This window comes from Myotis myotis, unplaced genomic scaffold (genome assembly GCF_014108235.1).
Source record: "Myotis myotis isolate mMyoMyo1 unplaced genomic scaffold, mMyoMyo1.p scaffold_m19_p_15, whole genome shotgun sequence".
NCBI lineage: Eukaryota > Metazoa > Chordata > Mammalia > Chiroptera > Vespertilionidae > Myotis > Myotis myotis.
Genome location: NW_023416319.1, coordinates 32336842 through 32352651, shown reverse-complemented (window position 1 = coordinate 32352651; position 15810 = coordinate 32336842). Strand labels below are relative to the sequence as shown.

Below are 15810 nucleotides of genomic sequence, written 5' to 3'. Positions count from 1 at the left end.
CCTAGTTTCTGAATTTGCCATTCTCTATCCCCAGCCCCTACATTTGGATGAGCCTCTCACTCATTTTATCGTTACCTGCATGTTGACATATGATGGCCTGGAGGCCAGGCGAGCCCTTTCAGAGTTCTGCTGGGCGGCTGCGGCCCTCTCTGCAGCTCGCTCGCTCCCTGGAGCCTTCTTGTCAGCCAGAGGGCTCTCTGCAGTGCTCAGTTCTGGGTCTGAGAGCAGCCGGTCAGTGCTGCTGTGAAACAGAGTCTGGACTTTAACATCCACCATCACACACACAAATGCACCAAATGTTTCCTCTGTACCACACTTACTATATGCTAGCCACTGCCAACTATTTACACGTATCATCTCATTTAATCCTCACAACACCACTATGAGACAGGTAGTATTATTATTATTCCCATTTTACAGAAGAGGGAAGCCCAAGGTCATACCTCCAGTAAATGGTAGAGCTGGAGTTTGAACTCAGGCATTCTGACACTAAGAGCTGGAGCTAAAACGATTCCATGATATATATTCAAACATTTTCTGTATATAGTATATATGTCATATTGTTAATGGGAGATATCAATGATCCCTGGGTACATGGTCTAAACAGGATTGAGTTGATCTGAAAGCCCGCAGCCCGCCATATCCCTGGGTCCCACATCCACAGATTTAACAGACTACAGACTGAAAAAACTATTTTCAACACATGGTTGGGAATCTGCAGGTGCAGAAGGCTGACTGTATGCACTGTCCTATGCTATTTAGTATAAAGACTTGGATATATGTGGATCTTGAAATCAATCCCCCATAGGTACCAAGGGACAACTGTAGTTAAGTTTTGGGGAGTCAAAGTTAGGCACGTATTTTTGACAGCACAGGGGGTCAGTGGCGCCTAACCCACACATGTTCAAGGGTCAGCTATATAAGAAAACTAATAAGACAGTAGGGGAAATTGAGAAAATGGAGACGGACAGAAGCAAAACCTTTCAATACAGAAGCATTCCATTGTTTTTCTTTTTAAAAAACACAGGCTGCCTATTTGAAACAAGAAATGAAAAATAAAATAAGGAACACCCATTTGTAACTGTCCTATCGTACAGGAGAGTTATATTTAATACAATATATGTATTCACATTCACTGTGATTTGTAATAAATGAAATCATGATAATGTCTAGTATTTATTACCAAAGTGAGCAGTTAACCACTTCAGAAAAAGGGCGCCATGGTTTCAGTTAGAAATTCAAAGGCAAATGAAAGAGAATTCACACCAGGGAAGTATCTAAAAGCAATCATCAGAGAGTAAAAATCATCCTGCTGCTTACAGAAGAGCAGAGATCATGTTAAAAGTTTCAGAGCAACAGAGAAAGTTCAGAGGACCCAGATATACACCCAAGGTTTATGACGAGAAGGACTCTAGGTAGAATATAAGGGTGAGAATTACCAGGTATTATGTCTTAATAACATTTTTATCCACAAAAATATCACTAAGATTGAAATGGAATACTACTCTGCCATAAAAAAGATGAAATTCTGCCGTTTGTGACAAGGATGGGCCTTGAGGGTATTATGCTAAGTGAAAAGAAAAAAAAAAACTCAACAAAGAAAACATATTCCTAGAGGCAGACAACAGATCTATGGTTACCAGAGCGGAAGTTGAGTGGAAAGGGGCAGCCTGGGGTAAGGGGGTCAACTGTATGGTGACGGATGGAAAATGGACTTTTGGTTGTGAGCATGATGTATATACAGATGTCCAATTATAATGTTGCATACCTGAAAGTCATATGATGTTATAAACCAACGTTACTTCAATGAAAAAAAAATGTTTGAAAGGAAAAAGAACAGGTAATTATAAAGAGAAATGCATGAACTCCTGGATGAGACCAAACTTGCTGAAATCAAGGAGCACTCACTGCCCAACAAACCCAGTGTTGTTCCCCTGACTTAAAACCTCTCCAGCTCGCGCTACAATCTCCTTCCAAGCACGTGGGCCTCCCCGATGAAAACACCTACTGTAAGTGGGAGTTCTTCGTGCCGCGCAAGAGCTCCACCGTCTGCCTCTTGGCACAGGAGACCGTGGTGGGACCCATCATCTGCTTCAGGTCGCCCGCGTTCCCCGAGTGGGAAGGACTCCGCGGCATGCCTACTTCCACAAAAGCATCGTTACCGCCTGCAGAGAAGGAAACACAACACCCAAAACACAAGTTCACCATGAGCAATCCTCTGCGATGGAAACAAACCAGAATCCAGCTCCAGGGAGACACAGACATAGCAGCTTTCAGCTGCAAAGATGATGCCTGAAGTTCAGGCTGCCTCAAAAACTCAAGATGAAATGTGAAGAAATGACCCTCCTATTTTTAAAGTTAGGGATGAAAGGATTAAAAAAATGTCCACTCTACTTAGAAAAAAATTACACACACACACACACACACACTTAGTAAGTTGATGCTTTCCTGCTACATAATTACATGCACTTTCATTTAGCAAGTTCCAATGTCATGGGAAAGTGATTCTTTCTGTAAGAAGTTTGTCTGCTTTTCAGTTTATCTTTCACCATGTTCTTTGGAATTTCATTCAGGATGCTGTCTTTCTGCAAACTTCGGGCAGGATAAGTCATAATCGATTAGCAAAACCAATTTGAAATCACTGCGTGGACTTTCTACAACCCCCTTTGTCCAAGGAACAGGCCCACTGAAGTCCAGAGGAAAGATACCTTCGGCAGGATTTGGTTTGGGAGACACCTGCTCCGATCCACTTGTCTGTCTGGAGGGGTCACCATGATTCGCACTCAGCACTTTCTCTCCAAGCGATGAAGTGGATATTACACCGTATTTTATGTTCGGAGGCTGAAATAACAATAGAAAATAGCATGTGGATGTGATCACCATTCTAAAATTCACTTCCACTGAAAGTTTTACTAGTGGCTTATCTCTTGCCAACAGCACAGATTCCCACCATCCTGAGGGACGTTACCTGCGCGTGTCCATTTAAAGCAGCAGAGATTTTTTTGCCTTCTGTCTGCATACTGCTGATGTGCACGTCGACAGGAGTCAAGCCGGGAGGGGGGGAGGGGGCTGTGTGCCCATAGGCGGGCACTCCAGACAATAGGATATTGGTTAACGTGGCTTGGGCAGTAGATGGAATCATAAGGTGTGGTACGGCAGAAAAGCCTAGAAAAACATTTTATGAAAAAAGATATTAGACAGGAAGAACACAGAACCAACAAGCATTATATTATTTTCAGTAACTTCAAAAAACATCACTGTTGCTGCAAATTCAGGAGGGAATTCAATGTTGAGCTCTCTGCAAACAGGTTTAGCATTACTACACAAAAGAATATTAAAATGGAACAGCTCTCTAGGGAATATTTAACCCAAGCTCCTCACGGTACAGACGAAGAAACAAGCTGGACTTCACGTGTGCATATACCTACCGAGCAATTCTAACCTCTCCAGCTAGAACCTATCTTTCGAGTGATCAGTCAGCGACCTTCATATGACTTTGCCACTGCTCCCTGCACATTATTCTCCTTTTCCTGATCTGCTAGTCACTTTCGAAGGTTATGTTTTACTTTTATGGGAAACTCACTGTTTTGTCGTGCATTTTAACTAATTTACACATTAGGAAATTTCTGTTAGGCTAAAAAGTATGCTTTGAACCATGATTTCCCCCTAAGGACATGGAACCACTAGTACATTTTATTTAAAAACTGGTAATACCTACAAAGACATGCCTTTGATTGTACTTAAATGATACTGACCTGTGGCACTTGAAGTATTAGCAAGTGGGGGTGCCCACAACGTGGGGCTGGGGGTGCCAGAACTTGGACTTTGCAAAGGACTGACGGAGCTATTAAGCGCATTCAAGAGTGAGTTCGGGGTTGTCGAAGTGTTTAGAGATAAGGTGGTGGGGCCCAGGAGACCTGTGGTAAGTGAATGTACAGTCAATATGCATAAATTCAAGATTCTAAAATAACAGATGGCAGCAATATTGCCATTTGGAATGCACGCTGATATAATCTGATATTTTCTGAATATAAAACGTGAGTGATAGATTACCTTCTTTCAAATATTCCCATGAAATACAGCCTGATACCATTTCAACACAGGACCCAGCTTATCCACAAACAGATGCTGATCGGAAAATGGGAGACAGGTGTGTGCCCCAACCAGGAAGGCAGTGGGGGGGTCACTGAGCACCACCAGCTGCTTTGCGTTCACGTCACTAGCCAAGATGAACAACATTCTGCTCCAGTGGGAACCCGTTTTCATTTCCCCGCATAGCTCAGTTGTCATACGCGTTCAAACAAACGCTTCAAACCACGTACAATTAGCAGCGACTCAGGGGATGATTTCCCGCAGCAGAATGGCTCTGCTTGGCCCACTGTGGACAGGCTTAGGTACCTGCAACAGTTTTCATACTGTGTCAAAACACTGACACGACTCCTTCGCGCTCATCTCCATGCACGCGAAATCTTTTCTCAGGAGAGAAAAAAAAATTTCCCCTTGTTTTTAAGATTTAATGCCTGATTTAGGTAATGAAATTTCCCTTCTGGCATTTAAAATATGGTAATGAAATTTCCCTTCTGGCATCTAAAATAAAATGTGGATTTTTACAAGTTTCCAGGAATACTTAAAGCATTGGGTGTTCCAGGATAGGGGCAGCCATAAAAACATTTTAAAAATTGAGTAACTCTGAATGTCCGCTCACTTTTTCTCTCTCTAGTGCAGCAAGAACTCAGTGCCTGCTAAGTGATGAGACTGGCATTTCGAGGTGCACTGCTGTGTGGAAGGGACAGCTTTGGGAGACAATGGGCCCAGGGGGAAAAAACCTGCCTTTACCGTAATGGTGTTGAAGCAAGGCTACTTGGTGTATTAATCATATTATTTAAATATGTTATATTTATTAAAGCAAGAATAGCTGTTAGAAAAATTTAAAGACTGCTAAGAGTATGTTTTCGGCCTCAAATCAACACTGACTGGGTTTGCTAGGGTTAGTGCTTTAACTTTTCACATAAAGGCTACTGAGAAAATGTATAAGAAGTAAAACTAGCCTGATTTAATGCAGCAACTAACTTCAGCCCGTAAGACAGGAGTCCATAATGAGGCCATAAATATCACCGTGGCTATTGAAATGACTGGCTCTGTTATCCTAAAAAACGGAAGCACCGAGATGACGATGTTCCTTCATCTTCCTATTTGCTGCCTTAGATGTGAATGCAGGTCCATTTGTTGCCCTTGGTGGCCGCAGGCTCGATTTCCTTTGTGTCTGCACGAAGCAGGCCTAGCCACGGCAGGAAGAGGGGGGAGGGGGTCTGCCTGCTCTCCCCTCCCCCTCTGCACACCCCTCATACAGATTTGCAATTACTTTTGGAAAGGCAAACTGGATAATCTTTATCTCCAGGGACTGGTGGCAATATTGCAAATACAAGGGAGGGCAAACACATAAATTACAGTCAGCCTGCTGACTTCACTCGCAATGGCATTCTTAATTTAGAAGAACACACACAGCCGAAAATAAACGTCAGACGTTGATTATTGATGCCAAAATAAGAAGAATCTGGGGAACAAATCCACGGAGTCTAACAATAAAAAACAACAAAAAGCCAACAACAAAATGGATTGATTCGAGTTCTGCTGCTTTTCACCTGACCATAGGGCCTGACGAGGGAGAAACATCCCCTTTAAGGTGTAGCCCCTGCGGCAGGAAGGAAGGGAACTGGGTAAGCAACTGAGAAGTGCTTTAGTAATGAACACTATACCTAGTCCAGTGAGTCCGAGGCCTGCCGAGGCTAAGATACCCAGGCTGGGACAGGCCAGGCCGGCGGGGCACGATGCTGGGGACGGACTGGTTGCTATGGTAACCCCACTGCTTTCAAGTCCGAGGAGACATTTCCTTGCTTCATACATATTTAAGGCATTTCGTTCAACACTTTTCACAATCACAGACTATGAAAACACATAATGGGAAAGAAAAAAGTGACATGCAAGTCGTCTACAATGAATTGGGGAGGTGGGTGGGAAATGAAAACCGTAATAAGAATTCCACTTAGGAAATTCATTAATGCTGCTTTAAAAACCAACGGCAAATTCTAATCACTTATCACGTTTCCTCCTTTTGGTAAAAACCTAACACGTTAGTTGCTATTTATTGGGTGTGTCCTGTGTTCTAAGCCTTGTGATGGAAGCCGCACACATATTCCAGTTCCCACCAAAACCTTATGATGGCGTGGAAATTATTGCTCATATTCAGTGAGGACAGGACTTACTCAATATCACAGCACAGCTGTGCAGGGCAACCAGAGGACTGGAACGCGGGCCCCTCTCTGGAGCCCATTCTCCTTCACATCCTCTTGTCTGTTAAAGCTCTCCCCCCCCCCCCTTACTTATTTTTACAAAACAAATCAAACTTGTCTCCCTACAGTATATGTACTGCTTAATAATAGTCACTTACATTTGACATTTATGGTCTACTAGTTAACTAATAGACCGTGAGGTACCACTATTCCTCACTGATGACATATCTATGGCAAAGCTCATACTAAAATAAACTCCTAAACAATAAATCTTTTTTTCCTCAATGGACTCATCTAGAAAATTGGAAATGTGAAACCAAGGGGGGAAAGCCTCCAATGAACAATAAAGGAAACTGGCGGCTGAGAAAGCAGAGCAGGAGGGAGCAGGGGGCCGGGAGGCATAATTAAATGGCCCTGGGATGCTGCCACAGTGTATTTCCCCCGACTTCTGCTCACTTCTTCCTGGACCCCAGGAATTCTTGTGTCTGTCCATCTTATGTGCACAAGTCCTCAAAAGTCTCCTCTCTCTCTCACTCCTGGCATCCACAGAAACTCAATTAGCCAGGCATGCATGAAGCATCACAATACATAAAATCAGGGTCCTGCTCTCTCACATTAAACGCATTATAGCAAGTTCACCAGAATCAATGCTATCTTTCCATTTACAGTTTTCTTTTGAAGAAAGAGAACTGGACGCTGAATACCACATCATTTATAGATACACAAAATTGTATTTAATATATATTATCATATACTATTATGAGTATATGATAAGACTTATAGTTTAGAAATTTAAACATAGAAGATGTGACTGGTGTTTCACCTGCTATAAAAGATGTACATTAAATGTTACCATTGAGTACATGTCATTATGCAACTTGCTTTTCTTTATTCAACACCATTCTTATCCTTCAATTTCTGGTACAAAGGTTCTTCAGAGTGTATAACTAGAAGCAGAGTTGTTGGGGGCAAGGTCTCAGTGTTTTTAGTGTGATCGGATGGTCTCAAAATTGCTCTGCAAAGTGACTGTGCCTATTTGCACAATATTAACACATTGCAGATGCATCACGAGAATTCTTGCTTTGTATTACACAGTGTTTTACAAAGTATACTTCAAAAATATATTAGCTTGTAAGAACATGTATTAAATAACTTCAAAATGCAATGGGTATTTAATTTTAAAGCGTGCCTTTAACATTTATGTAAAACGTTTTTTGTACTCGTTCAATAGAAACTTATCTGGCCACTGGATAAAGCCAGCAATGAAACTACTGGTCCGCACTGTGTTAATAGAGAAACATGCCTGTTTCCTGACTTTCTACTAGCATTCAATATCATCGGAGTTATCCCATTAACTTGTTACTGTACATGTAATTATTGAAATTGTGCAACATCTTAAGGGAGAGGTTCCAAGAAGGCTGAACTGGGTATAATTCATTCCTAAAAATATTTTATTATTAAAGAGAATGGGGCACCTATTCTTTAAAGCTCCAGGGCTAGCACAGTGACTCACAAATAGTAAGTAAGCTAAATATTTTTTTGTAATTGTATTGAGATGTGCAATTAACATAATATTTAGCTATAGCAACTATCTAGAAGCTTAGTAATATATAAAGTTACCAGCCTGCAAGTTAATTTAAAATGGTTTTCTTTTTCCTTCTCATATAGTTATAGAAAAATAATGGTCACTAAAAATGGACTCCAAAAACCAACACACATATAAGGAAAATGGTGATCAATAATGCATGTTGTTACAAACTTATATTTATATAAAATACCTAAATATAATATATAATGACATATATAGAATATTTAGTTCCATGAATATGCAAATGCATACTTGTATGCAAATAAAACAGAACGTGATATGACACATGGTTCTCTGGATCCAGACTCTAAACCAACCTTGCTCGGCTGTTTCGGCTTCGGTTTAACACTAACGAAGACATCCAGCTGCTCCATCAACTGAGCAATAAACTGTGGGTCCACTTCAACTTCTTCCTTCATATCAAACATCAGCACAAGAGGAAGACAACCCTAGGAAAAGTCACCGTAGGAAGTGTAGGCGGTTAAGAAGTTACTCATTTAAACATCAGATAATTTAACATGCCTACAAACAATGCAGTATTTTACAGATCTAACAAGTAAAATGGGAGAAAAAGGTGAAGAGATTAAGAAAATCAAAACATCAACAAAAACCCTCACAGACACAAACAACAGTATGGTGGTTACCGGAGGGAAATGGGGGTGGTGGTGGGAGGTAGAAGAGGGTAATGGGGGGTAAATGGTGATGGACAGAGACTTGATTTGGGGTGGTGAACACCCAATACAGTATACAGATGATGTATTCTAGAATTGTACACCTGAAACCTGTAAAAAGATAAAGAGTAAACCAAAGTAGTAAAGCTCAATCAGATACTTTCACATAGCTTGGCGGACTGTGGGAAAAATAATGTTGAATGGCAAAAACTATTTTCTGGATGACAAAATTGTATGTGTCTTAAGTGTCTGTTTTTGGCCCTGAATTTTCATTCATTCTCCACCTGGGAAATTTCCTCCATTCTCTGGATACATTGCGTCAATGATGCCAGAAACTGGACTCTCAGCCCTATCGAGGGTACTCGCCTTGTGCCCGCGCTCAAAGACGGACAGTGCTAGCTCTTCACGGTCTGCTGAATGAAGTCTAAACAAGCGTCAACATCTAAGATCTCCAGCTGTGGCCTGGCTGTGTTTGTGCAATCGCAGGTCTGTGTCTGCATGCCTGCCCCTTCCTCCAGGCTGGACCAGGCCATCTTTTAAACTGTACGCTGGCCTCTCCGCTCATCAGAAGGCTTCTTCACCATCCCAAGGCCTACTCCTCTTCGGATGCAGCTCAAACCTTCCCTCCTCTCTCAAGTTCACAGCCATTACTGTCCCTTCTTTGAACTACCTCCCTTTGAGCACTGCAGGGTTTGGTACTTGTTCTTCTCTCTGATGCTCTCTTCCTGGCCCCTAGTCCCTAGCACAGGAAAAATGTCACACACATTTTCTGATGCACAGGATACTCGGTGCTAGCCTAATGAGTGACGTGTTTTGTACAGAAGTATCAGGAGAAGGTATCATGAACCATACTAGAATTAACATGAAACTACTATGTTTCATTTCTCTTATGGGTAGAAGTGATTTTTGTAAGGACATGGCTATAAAGAAAAGGTTATGGTATTTGAAATACAGGTTAAGTCCTTTCAATGTATCTCTCCCTCCCTTCTTTTAATATTGTGCAATAAGATGTCTCATTGCATGCCTATATTTTTGGCAGGTATGGCCAAAGTATGAATATAAGTTCATAACTGTGCAGAATGTTTGAAAAAGTTTACTGAACTCAAAGTAATACCTAAAGAATCTGAAAAGCAGACAAAAATATGAAGAATAAGCATAATAAACTCTGGAGATGAATATGCTATGTAATTAGTAGTATACTCAAAATAGCCTGATTAAACTAAATTGGGCTAAAAATATCATTCACAACAAAATAAAGTTCATAAAATTATGTATAATACTCCTTAATGATTATAACAAGTTTTCATCTGTCAGAGAAATAAAGTCAACCAGACAAAACGAGATTTTCTAAAAGTTTCTCACAAACGAAGTCTGCAAATTAATGATAGCAAAGGCCATTCCTGAAGCTACTGATTCAAATGTCACTGAAGGTCAAGTGCTAACAGAAGAATACAATGGTGTTTTTAATAAAAATATCTGAGTCCACATTATGTCAGTCCATTTAGTAACTATACATCAATCTACACACGGGTTTTTTAAATGAATATAGGGAGGAGTTAGAAGCAATACTGAGTTCTATAACTGCTATTTTTCTTCAATGCATGACACTCAAATGCATTCTGGCTCAAACAGAATTTTTAAAATTATATGAGAGATTGTGAAATGTTCAATTGTTTCACGCTACCAAAATCTATGTCTTTGAGCATAATGTTTAAGATGTATTTTTATTCTTCTGTTTAAATAGAAGACTTTGTCAGATGAAAACTGCAAACTGCTATCTGTGGTATGAAAATAATCACCCTCCACAAAATACAGTTATTTCACTTTGAACCTCTTCTGTGTGTCTAAGTTTTAAAAAAGAAAAGTCCTGCAACAAAAGCTCTCACTAATGTAACGGAACTCAGCCTGTGAGGCACTACCGACCTTACTCCTTTATCTCCTTTTACCAAGAAGCTTAGCTTCCTTCCTTGACCTGGCTTCCAAAGTGCTTTCATAAATACTGCACAAGGTTTGTCAACAGTATACACTGTACCCAAAGAGGTAAAAAATAAAGAAAAAGTAACCTAGATTTCACTAAACCTACCATGAGATATTGCCTTGCAAGACAGACAGACTCAATGGTGCCCTGGAGGTAGACGGTGGATTTCTTTTGTGGATTACTGGGGTCGGGAAAGTGGATCTGAGCACCCGTTCTCTGCATGATATGTTTGATGTTGCTTCCATTTCGACCCATCATGAAGAGATGATGCTGAGCTGCGATATCGAGCTGTGTGCTCACAGGAATAGCAGACGCCAAGCTCCCGGCAAGATGTTCCAACAGCATGGCAGTTCCTTCCTAGAAGAAAAGGTGGAACAGAAATATTCGTGTAAATGAATTTCCACATACAGGGAGAGTCTAGTGCACTTCTTGTTGTTGATTTTTTTTCTTTATTAAGTTATTACATATGTGTCCTTATCGCCCCATTGCCCCCCACACCCCCCTCCCACTCATGCCCTCACCCCCCTGGTGTCTGTGTCCATTGGTTAGGCTTATATGCATGCATACAAGTCCTTTGGTTAATCTCTCACCCTAACCCCCACCCTCCCCTACCTTCCCTCTGAGGTTTGATGGTCTGATCGATGCTTCTCTGTCTCTGGCTCTATTTTTGTTCATCAGTTTATGTTGTTCATTATATTCCATAAATGAGTGAGATCATGTGATATTTATCTTTCTCTGACTGGCATATTTCGCTTAGCATAATGCTCTCCAGTTCCATCCATGCTAAAAATATGGAACGCTTCACAAATTTGTGTGTCATTCTTGTGCAGGGGCTATGCTAATCTTCTCTATATCGTTCCAATTTTAGTATATGTGCTGCCGAAGCGAGCACACTTCTTTCTTTTTTAAATTCTCTCTCTCTTTTTTTTTTTTTTTTTTTTAGAGAAAGGGAGATCGATATGAGAGTGAAACCTCCTGCACACCCCCTACCGGGGATCAAGCCCATAGCCTGGGCATGTGCCCTGACCAGGAATCGAACTGGCACCTTTCAGTGCCTGGGACGACACCCAACCAACTGAGCCACAGTGGCCAGGGCTCTAGTCACTTCTAACAGCTATGGAAAAATACAACACATATAGACCAGAATGTAATACAAAAGAAAATTCTAGAAAACAAAACAGTCTAAGATCCTTTAAAAATAAAACTTGAGCCCGGCTGGCATGGCTCAGCGGCTGGGTGTTGAACTAAGAACCAGGAGGTCACAGTTGGATTTCTGGTCAGGGCACATGCCCAGGTTGTGGGCTCAATTCCCAGAGTCGGGCATGTGGGAGGCAGCCGATGAATGATTTTCTCTCATCACTGATGTTTCCCTCTCTCTCTCCCCAACCCCCTTCCCTTCTGAAATCAATAAAAATATATTAAGCAAATAAATAAATAAAACGTGAATAGTTTGTTCATGTATGATCGGAATTCGCTCAGTCACTTACCTTCACAGCGCTAGTGTTATTCTGAGACCCTCGGACTATGACAGTAGCACCATACATTCGGGAGCGCTGTTTAAAGGACACTGAAATATTGTATGTTTGCGATATGTGCTGGATGGAGGGGGAATTAGGATCGGGAACTGGCTGAAGAATTCCAGCAATCGGCAGCTCAAACATCAGCACCAAAGGAAGCAGCTCCTACAATGAAATTGTGAGAACCCAAAGCAGATAAATGATCAGACACATTTAGAAATATGTCTAATTCATTCATCCTTTCCTGCAGATGGAATTTTAAGCACATATTCTTTTATTATAGGTGTAAACTTGGGTAGGATATATAAAGTTTCTTAAATGACAGGAGCCTTTTATGAAACCTGAAAGTTTTTGTCACTTGAACTGCCTGTGGCATTTTCCTCGGGACTCGGATTTCAAAATCATCAGAGAAAAACTAAGTCAGGTAAAATCCAGAATGTTTCAAAGAAACTTTCTGTAATACATGAAACCAACTTTTTCACTATATCCCTCAGACTGAGGCGCATGATTTCATCATAAATTGATACATAATATTTTTAATCCTCTATAATGAAAGCGTTGCTGACAGTGATTTATGGTATGAAAGTAACAGTTACCCGAATTCTCACTCGGGCAGACTCGACTCCTGCCGGCTGTCCTGCTATGGAAACCTGCAAAGATAAGGATATACAGAGTCAGATTTAATTTAATTGAGCCGGCAATTGAGCCGGCGCCTGCTCTTCCGGTTATCGACATCCTTGCTACTCAAAGTGTCCTCCAGGAAACCCCCACATCAGCGTTATCTGGGAGCTTGTTAAAAATGAAGGAACTCGGGCACCAATGCAGACCTGCTTAATCACAATTTGCATTTTAATGATCTGCTCCGGTAATGCGTGTCAACTGATCTCTATCACCCCCTGGATTTACCTGACACCTCACAGCCCCCTGAGGCCTTCCTGCCTCCTTCATAATTCCTCTCGTTCCCTGCATTTTCTCCTGTCTGTTTAAACTCCCTGCAGACTAGAGGAGTATCAATACGCAAGGAGGCAGCTGCTCTATGTTCTCAAGATGCTAAACTACTTCCGTGCTAGTTGGTTAAAAAAAAAAAAAAAATTGTTGCTCTAACACCCACCTCTGGCCCTCTCCTGGGATCCTCTAGACCAGCGGTTTTCAACCTGTGGGTCGCGACCCTTTTGGGGGTCGAACGACCCTTTCACAGGGTTTGCCTAAGACCATCGGAAAACACATATATAATTACATATTGTTTTTGTGATTAATCACTATGCTTTAATTATGTTCAATTTGTAACAATGAAATTGGGGGTCACCACAACATGAGGAACTGTATTAAAGGGTCGTGGCGTTAGGAAGGTTGAGAATCACTGCTCTAGACGTTCCCATGATCCACCCACTAAAGAATTACTCTTGCCGAAACCAGTTTGGCTCAGTGGATAGAGCGTCGGCCTGCGGACTGAAGGGTCCCGGGTTCGATTCCGGTCAAGGGCATGTGCCTGGGTTGCGGGCACATCCCCAGTGGGAGATGTGCAGGAGGCAGCTGATCGATGTTTCTCTCTCATCGATGTTTCTAGCTCTCTCTCTCTCTCCTTTCCTCTCTGTAATAAATCAATAAAATATATATATATTAAAAAAAAAGAATTACTCTTGTTATTAGGATCAGGGTGGGGGACCCAGGACACTGCCCTCAGGGTGCATGCTTATGCCATATCAGCTTCAAATATTTTGAAAACTGCCCTTGCTTTTTATCATGGCTTACGACCCAGTTCCTTATGTATGTGGCTCACTGTCACATTAGTCTCCATTTATTCATCTTTGTGGCTGGCACAGTCTCTAGTGTTGTGATTAGCAGAGAAGAGAGAAAACTACATTACACCAGGGGGCAGTCGATTGATCAACCAGTCGCTATAATGTGCACTGACCACCAGGGGGCAGACCGGTAGATTAGCTTGCTACTGGGGTCTGGCCAATCGATCAGGACTGAGTGAGATGGGTTGGACATGCCCTGGAGCCCTCCTGTGGACCCTCCCCAGCTGGCCCTGATTGGCTCCTGATTGGGACTGGGCGAGACAGGGCCAGACATGCCCTCCCATGGTCCCTCGTGCACCGGAGGGGTCCCTCAGTCTGGCCTGCGCCCTCTCACAATCTGGGACCCCTCAGGGATGTCGGAGAGCTGGTTTCAGCCTGATCCCGCAGGCCACTCCCCTCGGGACAGCACCAGACACAGGGCTGACAGCTGGCAAGTGCTGTTATGGCAGCGCGAGCCTCTCCCTATCGGGACTGATTGGGCACGAGCTGGTGGCAGGCGCAGTGGGGCCAGGATGAGCGGGAGTGGCAGGTAGGAGCTGAAGGCATCGCTGAAACTACGAGTTTCAGCCCGATCCCCACAGGCCACCCAGAGGGGTCCTACCCATGCATGAATTTGTGCACCGGGCCTCTAAGGTTGTAATAATTGTGTACGATGTCAGATGGGTACTAGATTTATCGGGGTGATCACTTTGTAAGTTTCATCAGTGTCTAATTATTGGCTTGTACACTTGAAACTAATATAATAGTGTATGTCAACTGTAATTTTTCTTTAAAAGAGAAAGGCAAAATTATGTATGTAGCCTGGAGGACCATGGGAGGGCTGCTGCAGACAGAATCCCAGCATGAATGGGTACCTGGGTGAGGCATGCCTTAGGTCCTTTCCCAATTCACATCTCTCTGAGCCCTTCCTTAAGGGCTTTATTGTATGTTGCCATCATTCCCTCCCCTGTCTCTTCTACCAACCATTCAGAGATCAAGAGTTTAAGGCCTACCTATAACTCATCCCTTCCAAAAAAGCAAAGCCCTTTCCATGTCCTTGCACAGGGTCATACAATCTATACTACATGTCATCTCCATGATTATTTTTTTTGCTTTCACCTCCCAAAAAAGGTATGCATATGGAAAACTGAGGCTGTAAAATTTGTTACATAAAAATTCATGAGAAAGACAAAGCACCTGGTTGCTTTTTTCTGCTTGGTTATTCCTGTTGGAATCTGGAAAGTGGATGTGGCATCCTGTTTCTTCCATCACCTTTTTAATGTTGTTGCCACCTTTGCCGATTACATGGGAATGTTCTGTATGCGAAACGTCCATCTTCAAGGTGACCCGATTGCTCTATGTGGAAATAATGTATTATTTCTTGATGCGTGAAAAAGGAACAACTTCCTAAAACATCCCCCCTCTCAAGGGAATAATTTTAACAAAAAGTGAGCCATGACAGAGTGTACAGATTTCTAAACAAAATCATCTTAATCTGTAAATGTTTACTTTTTTTCTCTTTGGCTATAAAAAAGAAATTTGTATTTTAAGACAAATTTGTCAGAAGAAATAGAAAGATATACTCTTTACCAAGATAATCTTTTGGAAAGCAGCCTTTAAATAAAATCAGCTACAATTACAAATAACTCAATCTTTCTTTAATAGACATTATTCATGAAATACTTAATTCAAAAAACTAAAACCAGTTGAAAACACATTTACAAGACTGACTATATATATACACATATATATTAATAGGACTATATTTATGCACACATATATATGTTAGTAGGACTGCAGAACTAAGGCAATAGGAAACTAGAGATTAAAAATAAAAGTGATTTAAACTAAATAAAGAAGTATTTACAAGCATTTTTACGACTTCTATATTACTGTGTCAAACTTTACAAAGTAGACTTATTATTCTCTGCTGGGAATAAGAGTGAGGAAGAGACCACAAAGCCACAAAATGATCTCTAATAGCA

General features: G+C 41.6%; 1 protein-coding gene and 1 non-coding gene across 6 annotated transcripts in view; both read right to left on the bottom strand.

The window, feature by feature from the left end:
- The window catches only part of BICC1 (BicC family RNA binding protein 1), a 246175-nt gene that overhangs the window by 20236 nt on the left and 210129 nt on the right, over nucleotides 1-15810 (bottom strand). For 4 of the 5 annotated variants that reach the window (XR_004972200.1, XM_036336793.1, XM_036336796.1 and 1 more), the window contains exons 5-15: nucleotides 15023-15181; nucleotides 12641-12694; nucleotides 12015-12209; nucleotides 10633-10884; nucleotides 8196-8327; nucleotides 5757-5943; nucleotides 3756-3917; nucleotides 2969-3165; nucleotides 2709-2841; nucleotides 2009-2165; nucleotides 76-241 (exon numbers count right to left, since the gene is read on the bottom strand). Coding sequence is in view for 4 of the 5 variants with exons in the window: in XM_036336793.1 (XP_036192686.1) it covers nucleotides 76-241; nucleotides 2009-2165; nucleotides 2709-2841; nucleotides 2969-3165; nucleotides 3756-3917; nucleotides 5757-5943; nucleotides 8196-8327; nucleotides 10633-10884; nucleotides 12015-12209; nucleotides 12641-12694; nucleotides 15023-15181 (1794 nt within the window). In the remaining variant the exon portion in view is untranslated. The remainder of the gene's footprint in view (nucleotides 1-75; nucleotides 242-2008; nucleotides 2166-2708; nucleotides 2842-2968; nucleotides 3166-3755; nucleotides 3918-5756; nucleotides 5944-8195; nucleotides 8328-10632; nucleotides 10885-12014; nucleotides 12210-12640; nucleotides 12695-15022; nucleotides 15182-15810) is intronic. The other variant, XM_036336794.1, reaches the window with a different exon arrangement.
- Nucleotides 11313-11419, bottom strand: LOC118670392. Its single transcript, XR_004972295.1, has one exon. It is a non-coding gene; the product is annotated as a U6 spliceosomal RNA (small nuclear RNA).